This window comes from Dermochelys coriacea, chromosome 7 (assembly GCF_009764565.3).
Source record: "Dermochelys coriacea isolate rDerCor1 chromosome 7, rDerCor1.pri.v4, whole genome shotgun sequence".
NCBI classification, from domain to species: Eukaryota; Metazoa; Chordata; order Testudines; family Dermochelyidae; genus Dermochelys; species Dermochelys coriacea.
In genome coordinates this window covers 98,228,077-98,250,072 of record NC_050074.1, presented here as the reverse complement: position 1 = coordinate 98,250,072, position 21,996 = coordinate 98,228,077, and the positions used below count along the sequence as shown (strand labels likewise).

At 40.0% G+C, this 21,996-nt stretch overlaps 1 protein-coding gene across 5 annotated transcripts in view; it reads left to right on the top strand.

Moving 5' to 3' along the window:
* Positions 1–21,996, top strand: part of INPP5A (inositol polyphosphate-5-phosphatase A) — a 444,123-nt gene that overhangs the window by 129,972 nt on the left and 292,155 nt on the right. For all 5 annotated transcript variants that reach the window (XR_006282883.1, XM_038409257.2, XM_038409258.2 and 2 more), the window contains exon 3: positions 17,925–18,025. Coding sequence is in view for 4 of the 5 variants with exons in the window: in XM_038409257.2 (XP_038265185.1) it covers positions 17,925–18,025 (101 nt within the window). In the remaining variant the exon portion in view is untranslated. The remainder of the gene's footprint in view (positions 1–17,924; positions 18,026–21,996) is intronic.

Genomic DNA, 21,996 nt, shown 5'->3' with positions numbered 1-21,996 from the left:
CTCTGAGTGCGACCCCCCTTATTAATGAAAAACACTTTTTAATATATTTAACATCATTATAAATGCTGGAGGCAAAGTGAGGTTTGGGGTGGAGGCTGACAGTTCACGACTCCCCAGGTAGTAACCTCACGACCCCCTGAGGGGTCCCGACCCCCAGTTTGAGAACCCCTGAATTAGGTTTTTTTTAGCTGTTGAGGTCCAATAGAAACCCGAGGTAAGCGCCTCACCCTCTCTCGCTCCCCAACCCCAGCCCAGAGCCTGCACCCCAATTCCCTCCTAGAGCCTGCCCCCACACGCCCTCCTGCACCCTAACTCCCTGCCCCAGCCTGCACCCAAACTCCCTCCCAGAGTCCTCAGCCCCTCCTGCACCCCAATCCTCTGCCCCAGCCCAGAACCTGCACCCCATACTCTCTTCTGCACCCAAACTCCCTCCAGAGCCTGTACCCTGCACCCCCTCCTATACCCCCATCCACTGCCCCAGCCCAGAGCCCACACATAAACTCCCTCCCAGAGCCTTAGGCAGGTGTGGGGGGTGGGCGGGACTTTGATCTGTTCTTGGCACCACCAAAAATTATACAAACCTGCTGCTCCCGCATCATAGTGATATCACAAAAAGCAAATTGGCATAGATCAGTAGTTCACAAACTCTGAGTTAGCAGAACTCTTGCTGAAAGTCGTTAGAGAGTTGCCTGCTCACATCTTTTTGTTTTCAGCTGCTTCTGTGAGTGCTTAGTGTCTTTATTGCAAAAAAGAGAGTGTAGGCCTCTAAAAGCATCTGGAAATTATGAGAAATAAGCATAGCTGCTTATTTAAGGGACTGTTTCTGCACTGAAAAGCGGGAACAGGGGCCATCAGGGTGGAGAAATGTACAGGGAAGAAGGGAATGAGGTAACTGGGATAATATATCCAACTGAAAAGAAGACCAGATGATTGGACATCATAGTTGGGGGAGAAGAGAACCAACCTTCAGGGAAGCATCTGCAAGCAGAGAAGAGTTGCATGAGCCAGAAATACATGAGCAGGGGAGTGGTAGGAAAGACAGAAAGGACCACAACAGATGGAAGAGGAAGTGAAAGGGGAGAGAACTTTAAAAAAAACAAAACAAAACAAAAACACCACATGTTGCATTAAAGACAGATGCGCTTGCATAGTTGCCTATTACTTTCCCATGTAAGCAATTCCTGTAGCTGCCACAAGGGTGTTGTGCAGTTGTGAATAGGGAAAGGTGGTGGTTTGCCTAGTCACAGATGGATTGGGAGTTTGTCTATAAAATATATTTTCCATAAATATGTAGTTGATACCTTGGGCAGGTCTGAGACCACCTGTTATACATGATGATCCATCTTTGCATCTCAGGTGATACTACAGCTCAGTCTAGGACACTTGTGTTAATCTAGTTTCCAATGTTTTATACTGTCTTGTATAACAACTTATTCTGCAGTGTCTTCTAACTGTGTTTTGCACTTGAAGTGTTGAAGTAGGTGATATGAGTGGGATAATTATGATGTCACAAAGTGTATTCTGAAAGGGTGTTCTGAAACTATTGCGTATGACCCAATATTTTCATGTCAGTCAATCATTTAGTAAGACTGTACCACCTAAATGAGCTGCATGTGAAGCAAAGTCAGTGTATTGTAACAGAGACTGCAGTCATTTGATGCAGTACAGCAACTCACTTAGCCTCAGTAATACCATAGGCAGCGGCACACTGGTGGTGTTCTAGGTTTTGTTACTTACTACTGTGCAATATTTTTTACTTCTGTTTGGGATTTTTCACATGACATTCTGCTAAAGTATATTGCATAGTTGTTCATTCATTAGAAAGCAGTGATGTAGACATGTAATGATGTATAGTTGTTGCAGGGGGTCTCAAGGATCACAAGATTAACTCTAATTTTTAGTGTTTAAAGAGAATGCAGTTCACACAGCTGAACAGACTCTATAGAGATAAAGATACTTTTGAAATTTTTCTTGCAAGCCAGTATATGTTGTACCACACATTTCATAGATTGGAACATGTGGTCAGGGTGGAAAAGTAAATAAAATAGAGACATTCTGATAATGAGGCATAATTTAATGAGATCCTAACAAGGTGAACAGTTTGAAAAACACTGGTGTAGAACTTTGCTTTAGCCGTATCTCTGGCTGAGGACATGTTGTGGATTATGCTCTGGGCAGGGGGTAAGCTTGAGAGAGTGCATGGATGGGGAAACTCAAAGGAAGGAAATCTGCAGAACCAGACATAATGGAGGAGGGGAATGTATTGGGAGCTAAACCAGAGTGGGGGTGAAATTTCAGTGGGAGAATTGAAGAGTTGGGGCAAACTCCAGAGAAGGAAAGTGGGAGCTAGAGATAGTGGAACATGAGCAGAGGGGAGAAAGGGGGAGGACAGGAAAATGTAAAGAGGTGATGTAGGCACTGGGTGAGAGATGTACCAATATTAGGGGCTTTGTCTTCTATATGCAACTAGTCCCCACTTTCCCCTCCCCCCCCCAAAAAAAAGTGTACCAATTTTTCACACTTGCTATCTGATCACCTTATGTAAGGAATTGGGAGCAGGGAGGAAGATGTGTGTGGCAAACTTAAGGGAGAGCCAAGTCAGAAGGATGGGGAGAAATAATATATTTGACATAGAAGAGGAGCAAGAAACTTGAAACAATTTGTTTACCTTGGAAGTATGTAAATGAGGTAATGAGTATTGATATGCAAATTAGGCTATTTCATCACATGCACAAAATGTCCAGCTTTCCGATTTTGCAGACTTAACAGGTATGAGCAAGAGAAAAATAGGAGGAATGTGGTAAGTGCCAGAAGCACAGCTGAGGAACCCTGTTATAAGGGTGGGCCCCATGTGTCTGGAAGAAATGCTTTGTGTTAATCAGACATGTGGACTTTCTCCATCTGCATTGGATCAGTATTTACAAAATGATCCCTTGGAAATGTGTAGTAATTTTAGAAAATTTCTTGGTAATCAAGGATATGGCAGAACTTGTTAGTCAGCATAAAAGAAATAAAATCTTTAGAGGTAGAATGTTTTCTGATCCATCTAACAGGTGACCATACTGCTTAATGTTTGAGACTAATTAGAACTTTTATTTGTATTACAAAACAAAATAAAAATGCTTGCCTAAAATCTACAGGTCAAATTAACATTGTTGCATGTGCAATTAGTTTCTCTTCTGTGCAGCACAGCATGTACATTTAATTTTGGGGGGAAAGACAAAAAAGCATCTCAGAAAGTTCCTTCTTTAATAATTTGATCTAACTACAATAGATCTAATCCTTACTTTCAACGGAAGACTTTAGCAGAAGGGTTTAATTACAAAAATCGACAAGCCTTAAATGTTTAAAACTGGGCTTTTTTCAGATAGACCTTTGAATTGAGCTCCAAATTCCCCAAGTGAAGACGAAAACAGCTCTCTACTGTATAAATGTAACAGAACCTAGGTGTTCTTGGATTTTCTTTAAGGTATAGCTGAATGTTTCTCTAAGGTATAGCTTCACTTAAGATTTATTTGGTTCACTGACTTCAGTTCAAGTGGAAAAGACTTGAGGGCAGCCTGACTGGCTGAATAGGAAAAAAAATCTGCTCTTTTATCATACATGAGCCTGCAGCCAGCCCTGTTAGTGACATCATGGAAACTTGTGGTATCCTGTGTATACAGTAGTAAGAAAATGTGTTGCTCACATAGACTTGTCTCTTTGGTGCTGTTATGATACAGCAACAAGCTGTGACTTGGCATGCCATTTCTAACAGACAATAATTTAAGTGGCATGTCATTATCATTTCTAAATAAAGAGACTTGAATTTTTAAAAATATGTGTTTGAGTCCAGTGAACGGGGGAGGTGTCAGAGAAACATGCTTTTCAAAACCATATCACCATTTCCCCTTTTAAATTTGTGACTACTCACAGCGAGTTGCATTTAAATCACCCTAAATTTGCTAAATCATTGCTTGAAATGGTATTTATACCCCATATTCTGAATATACCCAGTTCGCTAGACTGAGGCTAGAAATCTTAGGACCAAATCACGTTTACTTTACCCACATGAGATGTCGGAGAGCTTGCTTGTTAGGGAAAGCAAATGGGATTTGATATTACAAGATTATGCAAGACTTTCATATTTTGGGTATCGGGCCCAATATAAGTATCTCCTTTTTTTTCTTATTGCTGGTTCTGACTATGTGTTAGTGTATGGTACATAAATAGATTACTTTTAGATTTTGAAAATAATCACAATACGTTTTAGTTTTTAACATTGCCTATTACTTGTGAAGATGGACAGTATATCAGGCAATGAATTACACATTGTTACCCAGAAATAAACCATTACAGTATATTGAACAACAGAATGATTGCCAGAATTCCTTATTATATTTGTAGTCCTTCACCTTGCTTAGCAAGCGTGGGGAAAATAGCCTTGTCAAAGAGCTGAGATGCCCTCTTTTAGACTACTACTTTTTGTCAAAAAAACAAGTGTGGAAATATGTATAAAAAAAAAACTTCTTGGAGCCAATTGAAATTGTAATGGTTTAAATGCTTTAAGACTATCTGTGAAAAATAGGTAATATTATGTAAAATAAATTGTACGCATTTTAAAATGTTAAAGGCTGCAGTAAAACTAATTACTATTTTTTCTTATTAAAAAAGAATCTCAGTTTTGAGGGGCAACTGTATTGTGTATGTTACACATCGTAATACAATTAAAGACCCGTATTTGTGTACTGTACAATACATATTTTGTACATGTGTGTTGTGTACAGTGAGATAATACATGATGTCAGAGAGAGATACAAAAGTTTTTGAGATTTCCCAAATAACTTGCTTAGGGCACTAGACAGTTATTGGGAGACTCACGTTCAAGTCCCTGCTCTGCCACAGACCCCCTGTGTGATCTTGTGCAAATCAGTTAGCCTCTCTGTACCTTAATTTCCCATTGGTAAAATGGAGATAAAAGATTTTCCTATCTGGGATGTTGTGAGAGTTAATACACTAATAATAGTGAAGTTCTCAACTACTATGGTAATAAAGGACATAAAAGTGACACTTCTGTCTTTAACATGATATGCATATCACCACAATATATGTGTAGGTTGAAGTACACTCATCATTGTAAAATATATATATATATCTATATATCACTGATGAATTTTGTCAATGACGGCTTTCAGCCGTGATTGTGAGGATGATTGCGAGAAGGGTGGAGGGATGTGAATTAAGAGTATTTCACAATGCCAAGAGTTACTGAGGTAGAATTTAAGATTGTTTAGAACACAAGAACGGCCATACTGGGTCAGACCAAAGCTCCATCTAGCCCAGTATCCTGTCTGCCCATGGTGGCCAGTGCCAGGTGCTTCAGAGGGATTGAACAGAGCAGGAAATCATCAAGTGATCCATCCCCTGTCGCCCATTTTCTGCTTCTGGCAAACCGAGGCTAGGGACACCATTCTGCTTGCTGCGAAATTTGGTCCCATTTTGTACAGCAGAGTACACGGGGTCCTGCATGGAAGGTAACCAACTACTAGACTCCCCCCCGTCCCATTGTAAGGGGCTGGCAGCTGAGGCCCTGAAGTTGCAGAGGTCACAAAAAAATCACGGAATCCGTGACAGACTTGTTGCCTTATCTGGGAACACAAGTTCTATAAAAGGGTAAAGCAGAAAGCTTGTTTACAAAAATAAAGAGTGTGTGTATGTGTGTGTGTGTGTGGTGGGGGTGAGTGGGGAGGGGACCTAGTTTCTGGCTGTTGTCTAGCTGGAAAAAGTTGGAAAAACAGGAAGAAGGTATGAAAAATGGGTTTCCCCCACTTTCTCACACTTTTTCCTCCCCTAACCCTCCATTTTCCAACTGGGGGAAATGGTGGCAGGAGGTTGTTTTTGTTTTGTTTGAGAAAAAGTAGTGTGTCAAATACCAAAACTGAATGGGAAAACTAAAATTATTTGGTTTCCAAAAACTGAAACAAAACACACATCAAAATGAAATATTTTAACAATGCTGAAATTTTCTAATCAAAATTTGTGAAAATTGGCATGCTCTTACAGAAAATTTTACAACTTTTTATGCAAAGAATTTTGCCCAGCACTAATAATTTGTAAAAAGATTTGTGTGATAGGTGTAGTTGAGAATAATGTTCTATTTCAGAAACTGGGGTCCTGATTCTGAACTCATTTACACCACCTTTACACCACTAAATTTCCCTTGACTTCAGTGAAGATACTCCTGGTGTGCACCAATCTGAGTTCAGAATAGGTCTTTGAGATGTCTTTTGCTAAAATACTAAGCTATTAACAATACAGGTATAGGGATTATTGGGCCATCGATATCGTTAAATGGCCTTTAGCCTTAACTTCTATGAATTTTAAACCCTGAAATGTTTATTATTCATTATAATGAAGAAATTGTTCATATATTATAATGGAAAACTAATAAAAGGTAATGAAGCAGAGTCAATGTGCTCCTAGCTAAGATTTATAGGTTAACTTGGAAGGAATTTTAGTAAATAATACTTTTTCTGCCAACTCTCTTCTATACTATACTCTCATACTATACTGTTCACTCATTAAAAGATGTAACATATTTTAGGTATTAAGCTTCATATTTGCTATCATTTTTAATCCCTGGAAGATCAGAACTGGAAGAATGTTTCCCATGCCTAAGTGGGGTGAATGTCAGACAGCAAATGCTAGTACTTAGTACATTATAGAGCATACAACATTTCACTAATGTCATTGTGATCGATTCCAAAGATTGTTCTTTTACTCATTCTTCCTGCATGCGAGGGGTTACATGTCAAACATGATACAGCTCTCTGGAACACATTTAAAACATCTTATCTTACTTGTATTTTACTAGCTTATTAATGCTTATTAGCTAGATAATTAAAGGGAGATTATAATGAAGAAAACATTTATATCAATTAAAAAATTTTAAATGGCTTTTTTTACTCTGTGTTTATTATCAATTTAGCAATAATCAGTTGCTAAATATGTTTCTTTTCATTGTAAGACTTGTATATATTTGCTTTACAAGATAAAGTAGTTGCAATTGTTTTCTAATTATGGTAATTTCATACAGCTATCTAAATGGATAAGATCAGTATCTGTTATCTAAAATTTATTTGAAACAATACATGAGACCATGTGATACAGACTAACACGGCTACCGCTCTGAAACATGAGACCACGTGTTGCGAGAGATCACAAATGAGGTCTATTATGAATGTGGGATTTTATTTACAAGCTTGCTTTATTTGGTTAAAAATTTATCTCCAAGCTATTGAAGATAAATAACAGAAATATCCAAAAAGAAAAGGAGTACTTGTGGCACCTTAGAGACTAACAAATTTATTAGAGCATAAGCTTTCGTGAGCTACAGCTCACTTCATCGGATGCATCCGATGAAGTGAGCTGTAGCTCACGAAAGCTTATGCTCTAATAAATTTGTTAGTCTCTAAGGTGCCACAAGTACTCCTTTTCTTTTTGCGAATACAGACTAACACGGCTGCTACTCTGAAACCTAGAAATATCCAAAACACAGTTCCTGGTAGTAGTGGGGGACTTTAACTACCCAGATGTTTCTTGGAAAAGTAATATGGCAAAATACAAAATTTCCAGTTGTTTTTTGGAGTGTGTTGAGGACAACCTTTTGTTTCAGAAAGTGGAGGAATTAACCAGGGAACAGCCATTTTAGATTGATTCTGACCAACAGAGAGGAATTGTTAGTGAATCTGAAGATGGAAGGCAATTGGTGTGAAATTAACCAGGAAATGGTAGATTTCATGATTCTAAGGAAATGAAGGAGTGAGAGTAGCAGAATAAGGACTATGACTTCAGAAAAGCAGACTTTACCAAACTCTGAGAACTGGTAGGTAAATCTAAAGGAAAAAGGAGTTCAGGAGAGCTGGCAATTTCTCAAGGAGACAGTATTAAAGGCACAATTACCAACTATCCCGATGTAAAGGAAAGATAGGAAGAATAGTAAGAGGCCAATATGGCTCCATTATGAACTCTAATACAGTACTGTATCCTGAAAATAAAAAAAAGAATCACATAGAAAGTGGAAACATGGACAGATTCCTAAAGAGTACACAAGAATAGCACAAGCATGCAGAAACAAAATCAGAAAGTCAAAGGCACAAAATGAGTTATATCTAGGAAGAGACATAAAAAGCAACAAAAGGAGGTTCTTTAAATACATTAGGAGGAAAAGAAAGTTGTTGATCTTCTACTAAGAAAAGGAAAGCTAAAAACGGATGACATCAAGAAGGCTGAGGTGTTAATGACCATTTTGGTTCAACCTTCACCAAAGAGGTTAAAAGTGACCACATACTCCACATAATTAATATTAACAAGGGGAAGGAATGCAAGCCAAAATAAGGAAAGGAAAGGTAAAAGAATGTTTAGATAAGTTAGATGTATTCAAGTCAGCAAGGTTTGATGGAATTCATCCTAGGATACTTAAGGAACTAGCTGAAGCAATCTTGGAACCATTAGCAATTATCTTTTAGAACTCCTGGAGAATAGATGAGGTCCCAGAAGACTGAGAAGGGCAAATATAGTACCTGTTTTTAAAAACGGAACAAAGAGGACCCGGAGAATTATAGATCAGTCTGCCTAACTTTGATACCTGGAAATATATTGGAACAAATCACTAAACAATCAATTTGTAAGCATCTGAAGAATAATAGGGTTATAAGGAATACCCAGCATGGATTTGTCAAAAACAAATCATGCCGAAAACAATCCAATTTCTTTCTTTGATAGGGTTACTGGCCTCGTAGATGTGGGAAGCAGTAGACATGATGCATCTTAATTTTAGTAATGCTTTTGACACAGCCCCGCTTGACAGTCTTGTAAGCAAACTAGGAAAATGTGTTCTAGATGAAATTACTATAAGGTGGGTGCACAACTGGTTGAAAGACAAGACTCAGTGGGTCGCTGTCAAACTGGGAAGGTGTTTCTAGGGGGTCCTGCAGGGGTCAGTCTGGGGTCAGGTACTATTCAGTATTTTCATTAATGACTTTGATAAAGTGAAGAGTATGCTCATAAAATTTGTGGATGACTCCAGTCAACAATGTGATGTAGTTGCAAAAAAGGATAATATGATTCTGGGCTGTATTAACAGGAGTGTCGTATGTAAGACACTGGTGGTAATTATCCCACTGTACTTGTAGGATGCCAGCTTTATACTCGCAAAAAACTGAATATCCTTGCTCGGCCCCCATCCCGTCCCTCCTCCGAGTCCCCGCCCTCTGCTCACTCCATCCCTACTCCCTCTGTTGCTCGCTCTCACCACCTTCCTCACTCACTTGCTCATTTTCACCGGGCTGGCTCGGGGGATGGGATGCGGGAGGGGGTGAGAGCTCCAGCTGGGGGTGCAGACTCTGGGGTGGGGCTGGGACCAAGGGGGTTGGAGGGGGATCAGGGCTGGGGCAGGGGGTTGGGGCATGGGAGGGAGTCGGGGTACAGGCTATGGGTGGTGCTTACTTCAAGCAGCTCCTGGAAGCAGCGGCGTGTCCCCACTCCGGCTTCTATGTCGAGGCGCAGCCAGGTGGATCTACGCACTGCCCCATCCGCAGGCACTGTCCCCGCAGCTCCTGTTGGATGGGAACCACAGCCAATGGGAGCTGCGAAGCTAGTGCTTGGGGTGGGGTCAGGAGCCTGACTTAGCCCTGCTGCGCTGCCGACCGGACTTTTAATGGCCCAGTCAGCAGTAATGACAGGAGCCGCCAGGGTCCCTTTTTAATTGGGTGTTCTGGTCCAAAACTGGACACCTGGCAACCCGATGTATTTGGCATTGGTGAGGCTTCGGCTGGAATGCTGTGACCAGTTCTGGGCCCACACTTTAGGAAAGATGTGGACAAACCTGAAGAGACTCCAGAGCACAGCCACAAAAATGATGGAAGAATTAGAAACCCTGACCTATGAGGAAATGTTGAAAAAAAACTGGGCATTTTTAGTCTTGAGAAAAAAAGACTGAAATGGGAATGTGATAACAGTCTTCAAAATATGGTTAAGAGCTGTTATAAAAGAGGACCATAATCAATTGCTCACAATGTCCATGGAAGGTAGAAGACGTAGTAATGGGCTTAAACTGCAGCAATGGAGATTTAGGTTAGATATGAGGAAGAACTTTCTATCTATAAGGTAGTTAAGCTCTGGAATAGACTTCCAAGGGAGGCTGTGGAATCCTCATCACTGGAGTTTTTTAAGAATTGGTTGGACAAACACCTGTCAGGGATTGTCTAGTGTGGAAAAAAAGAAAACCTGCATATTATGTGATCCTTCTTCACTGTGATCTGTTGAAATTAGACATTTTAACAATAGCCTTATCCATCCCTGGGACATTTTTACTGCCCCTCACCACCTGTGTAGGACAAAAGCCTCTCTCTCTTTTCTAAGAGAGTGGGCTATGAAAACTGCCAAGTCTCACTGTGAATCAGCAGCATTAGAGCAGCAGAGAGCATGGAGTCCCAGATGGAGAGCCCCCAACTCCCTGGTATCCAGGATGCAGAGAGGACTATTAATTTATTCACTCTGACTTTTAGTAAGATAGTATGCGCTATAAAGCCAAGTCATTCTCTTGCTGTGTGTTTATACAACACCTAACAAAATGGCCTCAACACTTACTGGGACCTTTGGATGCTACTGAAATAAAAATAATAAATAACATGTATTCAGAATTCTAAATATGCTATGTAATCAGTCTGTGTGCACCAGAGCATGTAAAATAACTTTATATTATGACTATTTTTCTAAAAAAACTTAAATGTAACTCTGGTTTTTTTAGATTTGTCTATCTTAAATTATTTCACAAAAGATAGACCATAAATGCAGGTTGTGTAGACGGATTTTAACGTGTACCCCAAAACACCAAGTCCAGAGTGCTCTCCATCACAAAAACCTTTTATTGTTCAATAGACAATGTTTTAATAGCACTGGATATGTTCAGTTTGAACAAAGGCCATAAAGACAAAAAAAAAATAAGCCATGTTATTAGTGAGTGTTTACCTAAAACGAGTAAATTTTCAGGTGCTGCATATTTGACTTGGTGCAGGAACTTTATTGCTTTATCTAATTCAAATATTAATGAAGCATTACATTTTCTTTGCTATTTTTAAAAATGTAGTGTATTAAACAGTATACCTAATGTACAAAATAATGAAAAACAGCAATATTAAATCTCTGAATATTTTTTATTTAAGCTAAATAACTATGGCTGTTAAGAATAGCAGAATTATTTTTGCTCTCGATTAGGGTTGCCAGGCATCCGATTTGCAACCGGAATGCCCAGTCAAAAAGGGACCGTGGCAGCTCCAGTCAGCACCACTGACCTGGCTGCTAAAAGTCTGGTTGGCGGTGCAGCGGGGCTAAGGCAGGCTCCCTACCTGCCCTGGCTTTTTGCAGCTCCCTGGAAGTAGCGGGCATGTCTGGCCCCTAGGCGCAGGGGTGATCCGGGAAGCTTTGTGTGCTGTCCTTGCCCCAGCTCTGGTTGCGCAGCTTCCATAGGCTGGGAACTGTGGCCAATGGGAGCCTACTGCCTGTGCTTCTGCCTAGGGGCCGGACATACTGGCTGCTTCTGGGAGCAGCGCAGAGCCAGAGCAGGTAGGAAGCCTGCCATAGCCCCACTGCACCGCTGACCGGGAGCTGCCTGAGGTAAGAACCGCCCAGCAGGAGCTCATACCCCCAACTGCCTGCCCCAGATCGGAACCCCCTCCCGCACTCCACCCCCTACCCAGGCCTGAGCCCCCTCCTGCATCCAAACTCCTTCCTGGAACCTGCACCCCCAAACCCCTGCCCAACCCTGAGCCTCCTCCCAGAGCCCACACACCCTCCCGCCCCCCCAACCCCCTGCCCCAGCCCAATGAAAATGAGTTAAGGTGGGGGAGACCAAGTGACAGAGGGTGGGGGCTGGAGTGAGTGGGGGCAGGGCCTCAGGAGGGGGTAGGGGACATGGCAAGGGTGTTCAGATTTGTGTAATTAGAAACTTGCCAACCCTACTCTGGACACTTTTTTATAAACTGTTTCTGTGCTGGGATTTTAATTGTCAATACTCTGTTTATCCAAATGCGTGGGTTATCACTAAATTTGAGAAAGATCAAACAGACAGTGGACTTTGTAGAATAAACCACCTCAGGTTGGTAGGTGCGAATCCTTAAAAGCTCAACGCCATGTCCAAGAGCTTAATTTTACATCAGATTCATGGCAATGGCTAATTTAAGAGTCATGTATCTTTGTTAAAACTAAATTTAACTTAGTGCTAAATGCTAACTTAATTGCAGTTTGTAGTGTGATTGCCAGCAAAAGAGCTGCAGGGAAGAACACACATAATTGCAATGTAGGCAGAAGATTCTAAGTATAATCAGAAGCTTAGCGTTTTTTTGTTTGTCATGTGCTATGTAATTTTATTTCTAAACATAGTGTGATTTTAAAAACATGTGATGAGGTGCATGCACTCTACCCTTCTGATAGTTTTGCTTAAGTAAATCATGTAAGTTTAAACTTTTGTTTGCTGTAAAAATATTGTAGTTCGTTTGCAGAAATTATGTGTCTGTGATCCCTTTATGCTCTTTGCTCCCTAAAATCTGGAAGGAGCAGGGCACCTCTTCTATATAGGAAACAAGTAGGAACAGCCTCTTCCAGACTGAGAGCCTCCCATACACAAAATCAGTTTACAAGGCAAGACCAATATCTTTCTTTTAATTTCACCTCTCTTTATCTTTCAATATGATTTATCACTTATCACTTGCAATGGTGTAATTTAGGAGCAACTTTGCTGAAGTCAGTGAGATAAAACTGGTGTAAAAACAGAATCAGGCCATATAACTTTTTTTAAAATATCCATTTTTTGTGGGATTTAAAAAAGCATTTAGGTGCCTAGGTCCTATTGACTTGCAATGGGACTTGGCACATTGGAAAATGCTACCGTTTATAGATTTGAGCAGTATACTTCTTTATAACACATATTTGAAGTCCATTTCATAACTACTCATTTTTCACTTATTCATACTACTATCCTGTACAAAAGTGTTTTAACATGGGATTAAAGTATAGAAACCATTTAAAGAAAAACATGTTACATCAGTGCAATGCCCTACATACAGTTTAGTATAAGGGTACTTGACTAGTTACTAGTTTCAGAGTAGCAGCCGTGTTAGTCTGTATTTGCAAAAAGAAAAGGAGGACTTGTGGCACCTTAGAGACTAACATTTATTTGAGCATAAGCTTTCGTGAGCTACGGCTCACTTCATCGGATGCATAGTTGCAAGAAATTCTGCTCATGATCATTGCAGATTCAACCAGATCACTTTCAAGGTGACTATGCTGATGAGAAAGAGACTGGTGATGTTTGTTTGCATTTTAGTCATAAGTTATAGTATAGTGCTTTAGAACCAAGGCCATTTTTTAACAATCTTTCTCTCTTTTCTCCATTTCATTGCTATGTGAATTAATTAAATAACTTGGAAGGAAACCATAGTTATATTAGTGAGATACTATTCTCCTTTAAAGAATCAGGTTTCCATTCACTTAGGACAGTGGTCCCTGAACTTCTTACCTGGCACTCCCCCTTATCGCTGTCCACACCTCCTCTCCCCACGAAGCTGCGGCTGGGAGCAGGGCCGTGTCTCTGGAGTGGGGGGACGCAGGCGAGGTAAGGGGGCCGAGGGTTGTGGTGAAGCCTCGGCTGCCAGCTGGGGCCCTGGGCATGAGGCCAGCGGCCGGAGCCCTGGGTTCCGGGTGTGGGGCCAGCAGCCGGAGCCCAGGCCAGGAGCGGAGCTTGGTGGAACTCCCCCTCCACCCTCCGTGGGTCCCAGCCATGCCCCCCCAAACATTCCTCCATGCACCCCACAGTTTGGGGACCTCTTACTTAGTAACTGACCTAGAATAGCATATTTGCTGCTCAAAAGATCAATTCTACCTATAAGTTTTTAGGTGCAGGAACGGAGTGATGGATAATTGAAATCTGAGGCACTAATCTAAAGCAGTTGGTATTCTGTTACTGAAATTTAACTATTACTGTCTTTGGCTCCTGTGTTCCCCACCTGTGTGAAAGCATATGTCGTTAACAAATGAACACCCAAAATCTGTAGTTCTGCTTTAAGTGTGGAGTTTGCACATTTTCTCCCTTGGGGTTGGCAGGCTGGGTAGGCTGGGGTGGGTATTACAGAAGGACAGAAAGTAGGCAGAGAATTTGGGGGCCATTATAGCCCCCAAAATTTAAACTTCAGGCAGCTGAACAGTCAAGTTTTGTGAGTAGAGAACATGCTCCTCTAATTCACCATTTGTTTCTGGACTTTTTATTAGGTAGAACAATGCACAAAATGATTAATAGAGAAGGCAGTAGACTGGAGAAGACTGTGTTTAAGTGAGGGGGGGCTCTGAAATTTTGTTCTCAGACATGCCAAATAAATGTTCTGGCCCAGATCTTAGAAATATAGGACTGGAAGGGACCTCAATATGTCATCTAGTCCAGTCCCCTGAATTCCTGGCAGGACTAAGTATTATCTAGACCATCCCTGAAAGGTGTTTGTCTAACTTGTTCTTCTGTCATACCTGCATCTAAATCTATACGTGGAGGCTTGGTGGAAAGCGGGTCAGCTGTGTCCACATTGCAGTGTCCTCTCTACCCCATACCGTGCAGAGGGGCCTTCATGATTCAGGGATGCAGATTAGGCAACTTGAGGGACGGAGTGGGTTGGGTGGGAGTGGGGCTGAGGAGGACACACAATTCCCCTTCTTTCTAGCCATATAGATTCCCTGAAAAAGAAATTAAAGTCTGAGGCGGTAGTCTCTCTCCCATCATGCCAGAGGCCAGAGCTGATGTGAAAGTTTATAGCCACTGCATGAATGGCCCTCTGGCCTCGGACAGATCTCTGGGAAATGGGAAGTTATCAAATTTAGCAGCAAGTCCCATAGTCTTTTCCACAGGAGCCAGATCCTACTTCTCTGATGTAATGATAGAGGGAGGAGCTCTGTGAGGGTATCTTTGCAGAGATTTCCCTTTTATTCCCTTCTCCCAAGTTATGCCCCTGGGCAGGATGGTCTGGACCGTATTAGAACCCTGTAGTTTTGTATATTTTAACTTTACTAAAACATTTTTACTCAAAACAGGTTAAAATATTAAATTAAAAATATTGGTTTAACTTTTGGGAGTTAGATAGTTATAAAACAATTGATTTCATTACCTGCTTTTGCAGGAACTGCAGTATCATCTTACAAATGTGATAGAAATATGTTTTTTGTTCAGTGTCATCGTTGGTTCTGTGTATTGTGCTAAACACAATGTTACTTGCACGGTAAAGCTGACAAAAATGACTCAATTAATAGTGTGGCCTTAACCATTCAGTTCACAAATCCTAATCGTTTTGCACTCTGCTGGACAAGGAGTTCAGACCTCTGGTTACCAATTTAGAGTAATGCAATTTTGTCAAGATTACAGATCACCATTAAGTTGCTAAACCACTGGTTATTTCTGATAGCTAATCTATATTCACCAGGAAATTCCAATAATATACAGTGAAAGAATGGCTGCTGAAATTAAAAAGGATGTGTTTTAAAGTCCCAGTGCTTCTAGATAACTTGTTTCAGAGTAGCAGCCATGTTAGGCTGTATTCGCAAAAAGAAAAGGAGGACTTGTGGCACTTTAGAGACTAACACATTTATTTGAGCATAAGCTTTTGTGAGCTAGTTCTTTTATTCCAGATTAGTGTATGTGGTACTTAGGGCTGGAGAATTAGAACATAAGAATGGCCATACTGGGTCAGACCAAAGGCCCATCTAGCCCAGTATCCTGTTTTCCAACAGTGGCCAATGCCAGGTGCCCCAGAGGGAATGAACAGAACAGGTAATCATCAAGCGACCCATTCCCTGTCGCCCATTCTCAGCTTCTGGCAGAGTCTAGGGACACCATCCCTGTCCATCCTGGCTAATAGCCATTGATGGACCTCGCCTCCATAAATTTATCTAGCTCTTTTTTGAACCCTGTTATAGCTATTAACATAACCTGAGCCTAGGCTAGTTAAAGATTCCCCCCAGTAGTTCTGCCAGCAGTCAATTGACAGTGGCATGCCTCCTCATGGGAATTCCATAAGGCATTGTATCTCAGGTACAGGAGGAATGTGGCCAATGTACCTACTTTCTAACAGAGTATAGTATCCCACATCTTGGAGCGCTTGGGTAGGAGGCGCAGAAAAGAATGAGCGGAACCATAGTAAGGTTATTTGCTGTGCCCCTGCCAACTCCTGCAGTTGTCAAAAACACCTTATGATGAAAGTGGTGCAAGACTGAGCCAGGTTAGGCGGCATATATGTCCTCTGCCTATTTCCCCAAGGGAGATAGTTAACTGTTATGATTAGCCATGTCATGGTCAGGTCTGGAGCCTGAAGGAGCTTTTGTGTGTCACACATTGCTGAAGTTGGTCTGCCACCATCTTCACAAAAGTCTTTTATAGGATAATAAGTTCTGAATCTGGATGAATTCACAGTTATTAGTCTTTCTCAGCAAAAATACTTTGTGTCTAGTATGTTTTCCAAAGCCTTTTGTCTTTCAGTATTGGCTAATAACCTATTGCATTTCTAGCATTTGGATTTTTTTTTAAAGCTAATAGAATATAAAAAACCTCAAGCCAACAATAAAGCACATGTTTTGTTAATTTTCTTTTTGCAGTTCAATACTGTGAGCACTTGTTCACTCTTGAATTTTTTTATTTAAACTCCTTTGCTCCTATATTTTTCTTCAGCTTGGTTGAAAAATAGAAACTCCTATGGATATCTAGATAAAATCTTCCCATTTCTCCCAGTTTTGCCAAATCCATGCATTCAAAAATCAAAACTCAAGCCCCAAATTGCAATGAGATCAGCTTAATCATGATGTTTTTTAAAATAAATGATTGGACTTTAAAAAATATTATGTGTCTCCTGGTTTTTGAGCCTTCTGAGATAAAAGTGTGATCATTTCAGGTTCAAAGTCCAATCTTAACTGTGTCTGCAAAAATGCAGATTTCCATGTCTGCTGTGTGCACATTTCTTAATTTTTAAATGAATGCTTACAATTTGCAAAGCTAACTGGTACTCCCTGGGGGTAGATTAGTATGTGCTGTGGGCAATTATATTGGTCATTGAGAAGCTACTCGTGTTCTATAGTGATTGGGGCCATATAAGCACCTAACTAGACAGACATATATTGAAAACAACTGCTGTGCTGCAGCGAGGTGGATGAGAAGATGCATATGCTTGTATGTCTGGGGACAAGTGCTACAAAATTGTATTTTTTGGAAAGTAAATATTAACTTAAAAAGTCTTTTTGATATTTAAAGTCAGTACAGTAGAACCTCAGAGTTATGAACCCCTCAGGAATGGAGGCTGTTTGTAACTCTGAAATGTTTGTAACTCTGAACAAAACGTAATGGTGGTTCTTTTAAAAGTTTACAACTGAACATTCATTTAACACAGCTTTGAAACTTTACAATGCAGAAGAAAAATGATGCTTTTAACCATCTTAATTTAAATGAAACAGGCACAGAAACAGATTCCTTACCTTGCAAAATCTTTTTTTAACATTCCCTTTTTTTTAAGCAGTTTACATTTAACCCAGTACTGTACAGTATTCACTTTTTTGTTGTTGTTGCTGTCTCATTGCATATTTCCTGTTTCAATAAGGTGTGTGGTTGATTGGTCAGTTCGTAACTCTGAGATTCTACTGTATCTTGTATTCTGAAGCTAGTAAAGTTATACATTTACAAAGATCATTTCCAATATTTTGATAATGATTCTGCCAGTTGTTTGGCTTTGTATCTAACAGGCATTAGCTGAAAGAAATCCTATTAATTAAACATTACATATTTAGTCTTACTTCATATATGCCATATTTTAATAGTTGTGGATATAACTTTGCTAATATTTGTAACTTATGTTCATTTATTTCAGATTGTACATACACACAAGCCACACTTTATGGCTTTACACTGTCAAGAGTTTGGTGGAAAAAACTATGAAGCTTCCATGTCTCATGTGGACAAGTTTGTTAAGTAAGTAACTGGAAAGGTGCATTTCTATCCGGTACATGATTTCTGCTTGGAAGTGTAATACTAATGGATAACATCTTATCCTGTAAGGTACTGAGTGTCCTTAACTCCCATTGACTTAATTTCATAGAATTGGGCAATAGTCTTGTGAAGGTATACTAATTTGTTATAATACTGCTACGAGTCTGTAGGGAAGTTTGGCACAAATTTAAGGCTTCATTTTCACTTCAGGTTTCAGAGTAGCAGCCGTGTTAGTCTGTTTCCGCAAAAAGAAAAGGAGGACTTGTGGCACCTTAGAGACAAACAAATTTATTTGAGCATAAGCTTTCGAGAGCTACAGCTCACTTCATCAGATGCATTCAGTGGAAAATACAGTGGGGAGATTTATATATACAGAGAACATGAAACAATGGGGTTACCATACACACTGTAACAAGAGTGATCAGGTAAGGTGAGCTATTACCAGCAGGAGAGGAAAAAAAACCTTTTGTAATGATAATCAAGGTGGGACATTTGCAGCAGTTGACAAGAACGTCTGAGGAATGGGGGGGGGGAGGGGATGAGGAATAAACATGGGGAAATGATTTTACTTTGTGTAATGACCCATCCACTCCCAGTCTTTATTCAATTAAATTAATTGTATCCAGTTTGCAAATTAATTCCATTAATTCAATTAATTTAATTTGCAAACTGGATACAATTAATTTAGGCTTGAATAAAGACTGGGAGTAGATGGGTCATTACAGAAAGTAAAACCATTTCCCCGTATTTATTCCTCCCCCCGCTGTTCCTCAGACGTTCTTGTCAACTGCTGGAAATGGCCCACCTTGATTATCACTACGAAAGGTCCTCCCCCCACCCCCGCTCTTCTGCTGGTAATAGCTCACCTTTCCTGATCACTCTCCTTACAGTGTGTATGGTAAAACCCATTGTTTCATGTTCTCTGTGTATATAAATCTCCCCACTGTATTTTCCACTGAATGCATCCAATGAAGTGAGCTGTAGTTCACGAAAGCTTATGCTCAAATAAATTTGTTAGTCTCTAAGGTGCCACAAGTCCTCCTTTTTTTTTTTTCCAGTTCAGAGTCTCTGCACTCATTACTGCATATCTAGACGTGGCATATGTTTTTTTCAGAAGCACAATACTACTGTTTTTTGAGGTATGTGCTGATGACCTCTGTGTATCTGATATTAAAATCTGGACCTTGGATCATTTGATTTCATGCAGCAATTTCAAATTTGCTAATATACTTTTGATTCTCAGTTAACAAAAATGACATTTAATTCTGTTGAAGGTAATTGGCCTTTAACATGAGGCATGGTCTGCACTTAAAAGTTAGGTCGACGTAGCTAAATGGATCAAGGTGTGAAAAATCCACACTCCTGATCAGTGCAGCTCTGCTGACCTGACTCCCATCACATAGGCAGCTATGTCAATGGAAAAATGTTTGTCGATGCGACAGCCACTATTTGGGTAGATGATGTAGCTACACTGATGGGAGAACTTCTTCTATCTGTGTAGGCTGTGTCTATACTATGGGGTTATGCCAACATAGCTACAACAATGTAGTATGTAGTGTAAACATACCCTTAGATAAATAGATACTGTTACCTCAGTATTAACAGAATTACCTGCATGTACTATAAAGGGAATACTTAAGGACTATTTCAGATGTAAGATAAGTGTAACAGAGTGGTCTGCCCTTTTAAGGACCAAAGGCTTGGGGCCAGCCAGCTCTGTTCATTAATCAGATGCAGTTGAGGGGGAAACAGGCGTTCCCTATGAAGAGCAGGACTGTCATCAAGATGGGGGAAGCAAGAGCAGCAGGGAAGTCCCTGGGAGAGGCTGCCAGAGTCTGCTGGGGCAGAGGAGGCTGTGGGAATCTGCTGGGGCCTCAAGAGAGAAAGCCCTGGAGGTAGTGCTTGGCTGAAAGAGCAAGGAAGAATGTTTCCAGAACCCAGAAATAGGGACAAAGAACTTGCAGAAGGGGTATCCAGGAAAGGGTGTTAATTGTTTTAGTATGGACATAGTGAGACCATTGTTGAAGGTGATCATGGAAAAGGAGCCTTGGTAGTGGCAGAAGATCCTCTATTTATGACTTCTAGTCTGATGGACATTGTCGGGTTTGGACTCTGAGGATGTTTTCTTTGGACTTGGAAGCCTTGTGTGTGTGTTAATACATGAACGTGGAAAAAGGTGTTATTGAAATAGGGAGTTTGAAGTCCTTATTCAAGAACACGAGGAAGAATATTGCAATGCTGAGTCTTGCCACCAGGGAGTACTACAAGACAGGATGACATGTGACAGTAAGGTTATTTAGTTATCTTCAACCATTGGCAAGCTCAAATAATTAAATAATTCTATCTCTTGAGAAACTGTTTTTCAAAATGCTAACTGCTAATGTATTTTCTTATGCTGCTACTTCGTAGTTAAAATCCAAACTCCTTGTGATAAAAGGTTAAGTCACAGCTGGTGGCATGGAAACCTGATGTGAAGGAAATAGAAGGTGAGATAGAGGAAGTGTAAAAGGAAGAAAAGTTTAAGCACAGATAATTATTTAAAAAAAAAACGAGTATAAGTACTTTAGGTTGAAAAGTTAAGATATTCAATTTGCTGAGCAATTGAGATGTCATTTTATTCTTTCATACTGTCTTCAACAATCTAATATGTTAGGAAGAAACATTAATCATAACAAGTATTAGCTCCAAAATACATACCTAGACTGAGGTAGAATCTCAAGCCAATAAATCACGCTAACCTCTTAACATTCAGCAGTTGCTATTGTTACATTTCCTTTAGAATTTTCCCTATTAATTAGATAACATACTATGAGAAAGACAGTATGAGTATATTGGGATTTTAAAATACAGGTCTGGAAATCAAGTAACTGAGTCTACTCTCCCAACTCAAAAATAAATAAATATAAAGGATTTTTGGTCAGGGCTTTTTCTGAGCTAAATGATTGTAGGAATGTAACAGTATTGATGCAGTATCATCTGAGGGGATTAAAGACAACATACACTAGTAATAAGTTTCAGAGTAGCAGCCGTGTTAGTCTGTATTCGCAAAAAGAAAAGGAGTACTTGTGGCACCTTAGAGACTAACAAATTTATTTGAGCATAAGCTTTCGTGAGCTACAGCTCACTTCATCAGATCCGTACATTTTTACTAGTAATAATTTAACAAAAGTTAATCTTATGTCCTGAAACCTCCTTGTTCTCAAATATTTTATTTGCTAATAAATCTTAATTGACATTACTGATGCAAATATTCAAGTTATATCAACATCAGATTTTCAGTTACTCCTCCACCACCTTCAGTACTTTGAAATAATGTGAGGGTCCTATTCCATGGAAAGTAGTCAAACAGTGCCCTCTGCTGATTTTCTTCATCAGTAGTTGACTTAGTGGACCTTTTTATTTTAAGTTTAAAAAAAAAAAAAAAGATAGCTATTAAGTAGTTCTTTTATTTATAAAACTGAATTAATTTGCTGCATAATTTTGTGTAACAGTTCTGTTGTTCTTACTTTTTTATAGTGGGGCCAATTTTATGTTTCAGTGGACTTGAAATAAAAAGTATAATTTGGAATGAGCAACCTTTATATTGTAAATCATCAAAATGCAAAATTACTACTACGGATTTCCAGGGCTGAACATTTTCCTCCCCTTTTCCCCTGCAAAAAATACTTTAATCTTAGGTCAGAGTAAATCCCATGCATTGTTATGGGTTGAAGAATATAGATCCCATTGTAGGCTATAGGACAGGATTAAAAAAACACAAAAGAGGGAGGGAGAGACCTTCTGTCCCAATCTTAATCTCAGTCATGCTTCAATAGCATGTGTTCTCCTAATTGTCAAAGAGGGCAAGGGGCTATCCATCTGATCACTGTTTGTAGTACGACTCCCTCCTTCTGACTACTGTCTGAGGTAAGCAGGAGGGTGGGGTAAGGCTGATAGTTGGATCGCATGGCTCT